The 12102-nt window shown below is 42.5% G+C and overlaps 1 protein-coding gene across 4 annotated transcripts in view; it reads right to left on the bottom strand.

Moving 5' to 3' along the window:
* adgrb1a (adhesion G protein-coupled receptor B1a) overlaps positions 1 to 12102 on the bottom strand; it is a 156501-nt gene that overhangs the window by 32827 nt on the left and 111572 nt on the right. For all 4 annotated transcript variants that reach the window (XM_066682711.1, XM_066682710.1, XM_066682709.1 and 1 more), the window contains exon 17: positions 8346 to 8472. In XM_066682711.1, coding sequence (XP_066538808.1) covers positions 8346 to 8472 — 127 coding nt within the window. The remainder of the gene's footprint in view (positions 1 to 8345; positions 8473 to 12102) is intronic.

Genomic DNA, 12102 nt, shown 5'->3' on the forward strand with positions numbered 1-12102 from the left:
GGACTCATCCAGTGGATCAGGAGAAGAACCAGTGGACATCAGCTATCTGTTGTATGAAGCATGATACTAAATCACAATGCATTCACAGTGCTATTAAATACACAGGCAATATGCACAAAAGTAGAGCATCTGCACCTACGTCAGGTTACTGAGGTATCTATTAGACAATCATCAGGTCAATCATGTGGATTTAAATCAATATTAAACCCATTATAAACAACAAAGTAGGTCAAAAAAGGGCAACATATCGATCAAGAATGTCCCAATAATAAAGCAATTTTACAGCGAAGTATTTGAAAGCTTGACAACCTGTATTTACTCATTGGATCTGCACGCATCCTCTGCACGACAAACACACTCTGGCTTGTGCTGCGTCACTCTTTCAATAGTCTGTCTACATCTCAAACCAGAGAAATGGTGGAAAGTCATCCTGATTACAGTGACTTCTGCCTCGGTACATCTTTGCACATCTTTGGTTATTTGATTCCCCAGATCAAAATCCGTTGCTGGCACCTAGAACATGCACTGTGGATCTTCTAGTCGGGGTGAAATTTCTGCTTGAAATATGATCTGTTCAGTCAGCAAGTGCAATGCGTTTGACACCTCAGGACAGACAACGCAGAAGGTGCTGTTCCTGCAGATCAGGTGGTAAGCCAGAGGAACATGGAGACATCTCTCTGTCACATACAACAAAGCATAATTCATGAACAGACATGAATAGATCATTAGAGCCATCTTGAGTTTAGAGAAACACTTATGTTTCCAACTGCCATAAGCTATCTTTTGTGGTTGCGATTAAAGCCAAATACGCAAGAGGCTGTTTGTTACAGCGGTTTACAACAGCGAGGATGCTAGAAATGAAGGAAAGCGTGTGTCATGCATTATGTATAAAATTCATAGACATTTGTATTTACAGAAAATATAATTTGTCAAAATGTATCAGTGTAGGAGAGGCACGGTGGCGCAGCAGGTAGTGTCGCTGTCACACAGCTCTAGGTTTCGAGTCCCGCTCCGGGTGACTGTCTGTGAGGAGTGTGGTGTGTTCTCTCTGTGTCTGTGTGGGTTTCCTCCGGGTGACTGTCTGTGAGGAGTGTGGTGTGTTCTCTCTGTGTCTGTGTGGGTTTCCTCCAGGTGACTGTCTGTGAGGAGTTTGGTGTGTTCTCTCTGTGTCCGCGTGGGTTTCCTCTGGGTGACTGTCTGTGAGGAGTGTGGTGTGTTCTCCCTGTGTCTGTGTGGGTTTCCTCCGGGTGACTGTCTGTGAGGAGTGTGGTGTGTTCTCCCTGTGTCTGCGTGGGTTTACTCCGGGTGACTGTCTGTGAGGAGTGTGGTGTGTTCTCCCTGTGTCTGCGTGGGTTTCCTCCGGGTAATCTGGAAGTAAGTGGATTGGCTACTGTTCATAGGTGTGAGAGTGTGAGTGAGTGTGTGTCGCTCTGTGATGGACTGGCGCTCCCTCCAGGGTGTGTTCTTGCCTTACGCTCAGTGATTCTGGGTAGGCTCCGTACCCACCGCGACCCCGAACAAACTTTTTCTAGAAATGAGGTTTGTGGAAGGCTATTGGTATTTGTTAGCTGTGTCATTATTTTTGTGGATGGCATACCCAAATAAGTCCCTCTTAGTCTAGGCCCCTTTTCCCTATGAGAAAAATGAATGACATTCACAAAGGTCACTCCTGTTGCACTCTGTCAGCAATAAAAAATGTTCCAAAAGTGATACATTTTGTTCTGTGTACGTTGTTCTGTGCGTGAAGATGTTAAATAGTTGAAATAAGAATACTGCAACTGAATCGACAAGACAAGCCTGTTAACCTCGCTATGTACACGTTGCTTTGGCAGGTTCGGTTTATCTGTGCAGTGTGCAGGAGCATTACCTTCCTTGTGGCACAGAGGTATTCAAAATTAGATTCTCAAATGACATCATAAATCACAAAACGATCAGCTTTGGAACCCTTCAACACACTGATTTTCATTCATTCATTCATTGTCTGTAATCGTGGTGGGTCCGGAGCCTACCCGGAATCACTGGGCACAAGGCAGGAAAACATCCTGGAGGGGGCGCCAGTCCTTCACAGGCCAACACACACACTCACACATATGGACATTTTGAGTCGCCAATCCACCTATAAATGTGTCTTTTTGGACTGTGGGAGGAAACCCATGCGGACACAGGGAGAACACACCAAACTCCTTACAGACAGTCACCGGAGCGGCCCTCGAACCCACAACCTCCAGGTCCCTGGAGCTGTGTGACTGCGATACCGCCGTGCCGCCCACACTGACTTTCAAGAACATTTATTAAATTTTCCCACAAGGGGACTGATGCACACATTGCACTTTTATAGGCGTCTGGCTGCCAACTGATGATTAAGCCATGACAATTACAATAACTTGGTGCATTAATGTAGTATTCAGTTGATTGTGTGGCTGCAGTTATGTTCATTTTGCCACAGCCGAGCCAATCACATTTCAAATTATGCTGTACTAATTCTGTGGAATTGGCTGGAATAGTAATCAATGGTTCTGTTTCAGCAGACAGATAATTACAGCTCTTCTGGTTGTACAGTCAAGAATATTTGAAGACTAAGAGTTTTCTCTTAGTTGTGATTGATATAAGCAGTTCAACAAACAAACAGAGGAAGATCTTTAATATTTTGACCCAGTTTTTATAATTCTACTGACACAGATCAATTCACTGACATACTTGATTATATAAAGATGATGTGTGAACGCTGATTCTGATTATGAAATACTGTTACTAATAACTGAAACTTTGCCACTTTCACACCATGAGGTCAACAAGAACACACTGAACTCCATTCATTCATCCATTATCTGTAACCCTTATCCAGTTCAGGGTCGCGGTGGGTCCAGAGCCTACCTGGAACCATTGGGCGCAAGGCAGGAATACACCCTGGAGGGGGAGCCAGTCCTTCACAGGGTGACACACACTCACACATTCACTCACACCTACAGACACGTTTTGAGTCGCCAATCCACCTACCAACGTGAGTTTTTGGACTGTGGGAGAAAACCGGAGCACCCGGAGGAAACCCACGCAGACACAGGGAGAACACACCACACTCCTTACAGACAGCCACCCTGAGGAAACCCACACAGACACAGGGAGAACACACCACACTCCTCACAGACAGTCACCTGGAGCAGGAATCGGACCCACAACCACCAGGTCCCTGGAGCTGTGTGACTGCGACACTACATGCTGCACCACCGTGCCGCCCACTAAACTCCATGTGTTTTACTATTTAGACACCATCCCCAGACAATATGTTATATGTGATCAAAATAATAATAATAATAATAAATGAAATATTGGTACATGCAAGGTAACACTGAAATGCCCTGAACTGACCTGACAGGACTGGCAAGCTCACCAAATTACCCTGCAAAAATCCAGTAAACCTTTGCAAGTGGAGTACCCATTTGGTTTGGGCACCAGCAGAGGACATTTCAAGTAGGTAGTGTTGTTATAGGAGACAGTCAAAGTCTATAGAGTCTAAAAGAACTTATTTAATCTTATGTTATTTTATTGGCTTGGAGCATGCATGTAGAATGTGTGCAGTATGTAACATTTTTGAAACTGACAATCATCAATGTTGTGCTGCTAAATTAAAAAAAATGACCCTTGTATTCAAGGCCCTATACTACCAGTGACAGTTTGTAAGATTGCCTTTTTGAAATGAATTATATTTTTAAACAAATAAACATGCTCACAGACTCTACACCAAATACACTTGTGCTACACCTTCTAAAAAAACATCTGCCATCTTCCCTTCGTTTGAGAAGCTCCTGTGACCCCAGTGCCCTTAGAATCTCCCTTTGCAGGAACCATAGAGACCTTGGTTAAAACAAAGAAGCTCTAGGCAACAAATCTGAAAACACTGTACTGCCACAATGCCTTGGAACCACAGCTTACAGAGCATGGTTGAATAAAATGGCTGCTGTGAAGTCGGCTTCTCTCTCCACTCTGTACACTCATCAGTAAGAGAAAGAAAAAATGGGGATATAAGGAGACGTATAGAAAAAGAGGAAGTCAGAGAGAGCAGGAGCAAGGAAAGAGAGGTAGGGGAGACTAGGGCCTGTTTCTCTGGCTCTTTATCATTCCGAAGCTGTAGGAGGCTAGCTGCAGACAGAGGAGCTGTCGGATGGGCCATTCAGAAGGTGGCAAGTGTAGTGTCGGGAATAATTAGCAGTGAAGCAGTGGGGGGCTGGACTGAGAGCCAGAGAGGAGGAGGAGGAGCAGGCTTCATGGCTGGCACATGGCACTACCAATCAAATTGCCCCAATACGTTTCCCACGGGGGGACATAAGGTGTTAACTGCGACACTCCCAGAGTCCAACGCCATCTGCCCAGGTATAGAGCTAGACAAACAGAGGAAGGGGCACTGAGTTCCTGCCAGGGCCAGGCAGGCAGCGCACATGGAGCGAGATTAGGGCACTGTTACTGTACAGGCCATGGCAAACCAAGAGGAATCTAAATGCAAATCTGGGTTTCCAAACCGAATCCCAGAGTGCAGCCCTCTGAGAGACACAAAGCAAGCAGCATTGGCCTGCACAGATTTGAAAAGCAGTCTTGCCTCGGTGTGTGGACTCTAAATCTAAAGCAAAGCCCAAGCCCAGCTTGTCCTCGCACACTGAGCAATCTGTGCCCGGTGGTGGAGCTAGGAACATCAAACATTTCAGTTTCCCGAAACAAGCTGGTGTCCACATTCTGTACCCAAGAATAAAGCTCTGCTGAGTTCAGGCTGAAGATTTTGTGCGATTTAAACAGAAAGACCAGCTGAGGCATAGGCTGATGGCTCTGTAAAGGCCTTGCACCACATATGACATTTTCCCAAACTCACAGTTTAAAGTACCTTCAAGTAATCAGATTTTCCTGAGATTCTACCTTGTGGTCAGGTACTGTATTTTTATATTGTTATACACCACTTCATATCCTTCTTGGTGCAGGTTGGAGAAAATATCTCAGTCGGCCTGCCATTTCTTTGACTTTACCGTCTCTGTTCAGCTTCAGAAACTAACCCTTTCCTAAATATAAATAGTCCTGTGACAGCTATGAACCCTATTAGGCACTGTTGTAAATGGGCTAGTGCTGGGCGATATGACTGTAAATCAATATCAGAATTAGTTTGACTACCTCGACTACGTTCTTATTGTTTATTGTAGTTCACTGAAAAGGCTTGTACTATATACATTCTCAAGTATTAAGGCTGCAATGTTTTTTCTAATGTTGCTGGGAGCTTGTCATTCCCTTTTTTAAGGCATACACTGTTTATACTTGGAGATTTGATTGAGCTTGGAGTGTTGAAACAGACTGGTGCTATTAACTTGACTGCTGAATCTGTTTTTTTTCTGTTAGTGTTTACATCTGACTTCATGTTGACTTCATGTTGTGTATTTATGGAGGAGCAGCCGTAGCCTATTTAAATAGGCCATACAGATTATACGGGCCACTTCCGCCGTCCAGAACTTGTTCTGAATTGTTCAGATCCTGCTACCTTTGGGACACACCTCCAGCATATACAGGACCTGAGTCATCAAGTGAACTCAAGGTGCACTTCCCTGCCTAGGTTGCGCACAAAGGTTTGAGTACAATGGTCGGGGACGGTAATCATTACGAGATTCCTGGCAACCAGTTGTAAGATTATAGGGAGTGCACCCTCCTCTCCAAACCTGGGAGGTACCTGTCCCCACCGTTCCAACACGCCGGGGAGAACCAGTCCGATGATGCAGATGCGCCATATTTGGAGCAACCCCCTCACCTGCATGGAGAGTGATCCTAGCCAGAGGGGGAAAAACTACCTCACTGACCCAGTTGCCAGATCTCTAAGTACATCCAGCTAATACAATAGAGCAACCTACTAAATGTCTTGACCCTGGCTGGACTCAGGCCTAAGACTGACAATAAGTGGTTATTGCATGAGGGCCACTTCCCCCTGGCACCCACGGGGAAACCGTATACCTGCACCATTTCTGCTCCAACCAACGTGGCAATCTGAGATTTGTAGGGAGCATAGTGTGTGACATTTTCTTCCGCTGCAAGTCCAAGGGACTGGGCAGAGTACTCAAATCGCACCATAACGTCAATGACCAAGGCCGTGGTTCCTTTGGAGAATACTAGGTCCGGCAGTCTCAGTTCGCCCGAAAGACCCCGGATCGGGCTTAGTACTAAAATGTCGCCAATTCGATCCCCGACTGTAGTAGTGCCTCAGAGCAAAACACCTAATCCCAAAAATGCTACCCAGGTGCAGAGGATGGCTGCCCATTACTCAGGATGTGAGTGTGTTTACTGCCACTGCCAGGTTAATGCAGTGGTCACATTTTGTTGTACAGTTGAACAATGATCATAAAGCCTGTCACTAATCACAAATTCATGTCATCTTCACTAAAGTTGAAAAAGACAAAGAGAAATGATTTTTATTATTTGTTTGTTTTTGTTTTTGGTACAAGCTGCTCGAGTTGCTCGGTTGACCTCTGTGTTTAGGTTCTCCTCCATGTTGTTTTCACGTGGCAGAATCACGTGGCTACATGCACAGTAGTATTGTTTTAAGGGAAGAGAACATGAAAACACAGCTGGGGACATATTTACAGAATTAACAAAAAAAGAATAAACAGTATTAGCATTATAATCAGAGATTATTTTTTAATTAATTGCGGAAATATGACCCCTCTAAAGTTATTAAGAGCATTCTCAAATTGTCAGATTCTACTAATTTTATAAATCAAACACAATAGAAAAGTTCTGAACAGGAAAGTATCTGCATTAAACACTGTGGCAGGCCACATCACCTATAAAACTTGTAATTCGAATATTAGCTAGCAACGACATTTCACACCACATGTAAATCTGTGTCATAGATTTACCCCCTGCTCATAAAAAACAGTGGCATGTCAGGCTCAGAATGTGCCACACGGAATAGCAGTAGCCAAGGAGATGGGGCATTATTTTGTTGTTGATGTTTTTGGCTTATGCCTATATGATAATGCTGTGGTATACTGCAACAGACTGCACAATTTCTTTTCAGGACACCTGGATAGTAGCCAAGTATTTTTCTTTCCAATTATCCCCACCCCCTGTCAGAATCTCACAAGCTACTCCATTCATTCAGGCCCTGCCTCCTTCTCCTCCAGTGGACTACGGTTACCAAGCTAAAGAAAACCAAGGCTGGGTTGCTTTAAGACCTCCAGCTATTACAAATCTGACAAATGAAAAACATCCTGGCTTCATGAACTGCAGGGGGGTTGATGATTATTGTAAGTGTTTGTAGTGTGGGGTGGATGGGTGTTTAGTGGGCTTTATTCTCTTGCGGGAGCTCTGAGGCCTATTGGCTATCTGGGCCAAGCAGCACAAAGGCAACGTTATGGAGTCTTCTATAGCTTTAAGAGCCTGCGCTGCCCAGTGCTGTTACCAGGGCAACTAGTGAACAAACTGCTTCAGAGGCAGTTTCCAGTCTAATAATAACAACTAATCACATTGAATGAGAGGAAAAAGCCATGCAAAGGCTGTGCATTGTCTTTATATCAAAAACGAAACATATCTGACTGATTTTAAAGACGATTCATGCACTAATCTGTGCTGTGATTATGCAGCGGTGCCAATCTGAGGCCCTGATGGACAGGAGTAGCACATTTCACCATTGCACATTAATAGAGGAACAGACAGACATACTCCTAGCCTTGTTCAAGAGGGAAACCAGACAAGAGCATTGTGTTGAACTGAGTGTAATGAATGATACCACTGCTCTTAATATAGAAATACATCATATATGTTGACATTAGTAATGATTATGAAGGTGTATTATATGTAATGCACACTATTAGGTCCCTGACAAGATTAAAGATGGGAGAAAAATGGGCAGAAACACAGAATCACCCCGTTTTTCCTGCTCAGTGCTTAATGCATGAAAAATCAAATGCATGTGCTTGGGGAGCACGCCTTGATCAGTCATGGCTCGTGTGTAAGAGCAGGCACCCCTTCTGCGGTCTGTGTACATTATTGCAGAAAATATGCCCAAAACCATTCCCGTCAAAGTAGAGGGGCTGCTCTTTATGAGCCTGGCATGTCGCGAAGAGGGGGGGAGAAGAGAAGGAAGAGGAAAAGAGAGGGGGAGGGGGGTTAGAAAGAGAGAGAGAGAGAGAGAGAGAGAGAGAGAGAGATCTGTTGATACAGAATGACAACGACACCTATATTGCATGGCTTAAAAAAAAAGAGGGAGGGAGAAAGAGACAGAAAAAACAGCAGACATTCAAATCTCAGCCAAAAAAAAGGCATATTTTTCTTCCAGCCCCCCTAGCAGCGTGAAAAGCAGAGAGAGAGGAGCATGCACTTACCGCGTCGAGGCTGAGGCGCGCTAAAATGGCGAAGGTGGACAGTCTGTCACACACACATCTGGTCCTGGACGAGTCGATGGGCACGGCTCTGCAGGAGCGGCCAGACCACGAGCCCAGCAGAGAGGAGCTGCAGCCGCCAGAGAGAGAGAGAGAGAGAGAGAGAGAGAGAGCGAGGGAGAGAGAGAGAAAGAGAGAGAGAGAGAGATGCAATGAATCACATGCACTGAAAAACACTGGCAAGATCAAATCCCCCCGTGCTGCTGCTGCTGCTGTAGGAGCTGGTGCGCACGTCTCTTTTTCTTTCCTTTTTTCCTAATCCCATCCACAGCACTCAGCAATGACTGTGAGACGCTGGGTTCTGCTTGGACAGGTTAGCTACAGGAGAGTGCTGAAACCGACAAAATAATTAAGGAACTAACTACACTGCAAAAAATGAAATCTAAGCAAGTAAAACGTACTTAAATCTAGTCTAAATATCTAGTGTTACTCATTTGGAAATTGTCGTAAGAACATAATAAGATTATTCAACTTATTTTTTCCTGTTTTAAATCATTTTATCTACAGAAAGTGTCTCATTCCACTGGCAGATAGTTTTTCTTAATTCAAGAATTAACATAAAATTATGCTTAAAAGAATCAAAACTATCTGCCAGTGGAATAAGACACTTTCCGTAGATAAAATGATTTAAAACAGGTTAAAATTAGTTAGAAATAAGTTGAATAATCTCATTATATTCCAAATACATAATACTAGATTTTTAGACTAGATTTAAGTACATTTTACTTGCTTAGATTTCATTTTTTGCTGTGTACCTAAATAAACATAAATAAATACGAAAAGCAAGAATGTCAAAAAATACACCACTACAAGCCTGTAACTACTATCTCTACCTGCTGGGAAAGCACCTAGTAATGGCACTGTTTACACTGATGCATCTAACAATAATACTTAGCAGAATTAAACTCATATTAATAGATTACACGGGTGAAACAACATGTTTGTTGATATTCAAAGTGAAAATACGTTTAAAAATGTATTAAGTTAATACTGGTTTTCTTGAAAATGGTGCTATAGATTTCTATGAATTTTAACATACTATTTATAGTTTAATGTATTGGAAAATAATAATGTATAAGTTCTAGCTGAAATATTGGAGCGATTGTAAAATTTCACTTTCTGACATCTGAGTTTAAAAATGTGAAGCACTGGGTTTGTTCGTGTGGTACTTTTATTTTCTTTATCTTTTCAACAAAAAACTAAAATGGGAAATAACTGCCGTATTTGGAACGCACAGAGTCTGAATCAAACCCCAGACCGCTGATTTCAGGAAGACCAGAGATCATTTATCTCGACTGCTCCTGGGCTCCAAAACTGCTTTCACACTTGACCTGGATCTGGAAACCAATTCAACCACTTCTTATCTTGGTAAAGTTATGTCCTTTAAAATGTCAGCCAATTATTTTTGCCTATTTCTGAAACCTCCTAAATAACAACCGTTAGATCAATATAATGTCTTAAAAATGACTCAAAATTCATTCACTGACATGTAATTAGTTATTTTGATAACTTGTGATGTGAACTGGATCACTGCGGAGAAATTGACTTCATCAGAACGCACATACACAAGCCTTCTGGGTTTTGTAAACACCAATCATTTAAAAAATGTATTATTTAGGTAAGAATTAGTAAAAATTCCTGGCCTTTACATTAAACACTGTAAATATTTTTTAATCTGCCTTCATTGTTTACATGTCAGGGCTGTTAAAAGACAAAACCTTACATGATGGAAAAAAAGGACGTTCCAGATGGACAGCTAGTGTCCATCTGTATTATACCAGAGTATTTGTGCCAAGTGAAATTAGCCCCCAACTTGTGGGCCGCCAAGTTAACTTATCTGGCCCTGGGCTTCAGTGACAGATTGAAGATAACAGCTCAGCTAGTCCTTACGCAAATAATAAACAGCTATTATAGCTCATATGGCAGTAGGTTCACGTCCAATTAGCTTGGACCAAAAGTCATCAACACTACTCCTACGCTCTACCTACACACACTTCAAAGCAATCATCTTGACAAGAACCATGCTAAAAGGAATTCCACCATTATTTCAGCTCTGTGTATTTTGTCTGTAGATAAATGTAGAGATCTATCATTCTGAGTGCTTTGGTGTGAAATGTGCCATTCTAGAGAAACGTATAGTCAGAAGATTCTCCACAGTGTTGGTGATAGAAACCAAATGTCTGAACTATTTCATGCCTCTAAAAGCTGCATCACAGAATGTTATTACCTGATGTGATCTGCCAAACAGATTAAAACAAAGATCTTGACCAAAGAGGATCTGCAAAACAGCCTGAGGCCAAATACACAGTAATCTCTTGGCGAAATGTTGAAAGGACTCATCCAAAAAAATGTGGTTAAACACCAGCAACAAGACACTTGATAATGTACAAAGGAAATGTTGCAATGTTTTGAACAAGGCTACTGAAATCATGGTTAATAAAGATGCATAAACTAGTGAAACACAAAAATGGGAGCCTGAACGACAAGCTGGTCTAGGATTTGCCTAGAAATGTGTCAGTCAAAGTCACGTTTCCCAGAGAGATTCTGGGAATCGGTGTTCCTAGAGTACAGAGGAGACTGGGCTGACGTGACATGGAAACATCGGTGGCGACATGAAACATACATTGCTGCACTTTGAGAGAATTTACATTCACCACAATATTACAATTATTATCAGATCAGTGCTTTGATTATTAAAATGGCCACATAAAGTGTAAACTCCAGTTGCTTAAAGGCTAAGCACCACTTAATGGACCTCCATGAATATTTCACATTATTGTAGTTACTGACATATATAAGTATGAATTAAAATGAAAATAGCAGCTTAATTTGCTTTAAAACTGACATTTTTATTAAACTGACGGAAAAACCAGAGCTCGCTACGGAAATTCTTGAACGCAACCGTGACGTCACTGGTGGACAACAGCTGAACAACGCCGCGGTAAAACACCGTTATGACTGACTGTTATGACAGTATCTAGCTAAATAACCAACATTATTCATGACAATAGCCTAGCAATAAGCTAAACTCAAATGTAGAGGTACCGTTATTCTTGTAAATGTGATCGAAGTCGAACTCGAATTCATCCGACACTATAAACCTCCGTAATGCAGCTACGTAGCCGAGTATAATCTGAGACACCGAGTTTAGCGAGTCAAGCTAACGTTAACTAACACCAACTAAAACAGGCGAAGTGAGTGTCCTTACCCTGTTTACCTCCATGTTACAGAGGCTCTTGAACACCTTTCGTTGGTGTCCTTACATGCCCATATTGTTGGAAAAGCGCCAGTGAAATGAGCTACAGATAACGGAGTGAGTGGATGGTCCTTTCCAAAGTGCCCGTTTAAAGTTGACAAATTTAGTCCATTTTCTGGATATTTTGGGATCTTTGGGCCATTTGTTCACAGATGTCCCACTGTACATTGAATGATTGCAGCCAAAAACAACACACCTTTTCGTCATTTTGCATTAAATTAAGTGCAACTTCTAGAGTTGTTGTCCACCATCTACGTCACAGGCAAGACGCCTATTAGAGTTTCCGAACACCGTTTGGGGGGGGGGGGGGGGGCAGCGGTCTTTTAAACCTTATTCCTTCAATTAGTAAGAAATAACATGTTTTCTGACTATCAATAAACACAAGTTAGGAACTCAAACTCCACTGAATTTATTTTGTTTGACACTTTCATATCGCTGGTGCTT

Source organism: Hoplias malabaricus, chromosome 10, assembly GCF_029633855.1.
Source record: "Hoplias malabaricus isolate fHopMal1 chromosome 10, fHopMal1.hap1, whole genome shotgun sequence".
NCBI classification, from domain to species: Eukaryota; Metazoa; Chordata; class Actinopteri; order Characiformes; family Erythrinidae; genus Hoplias; species Hoplias malabaricus.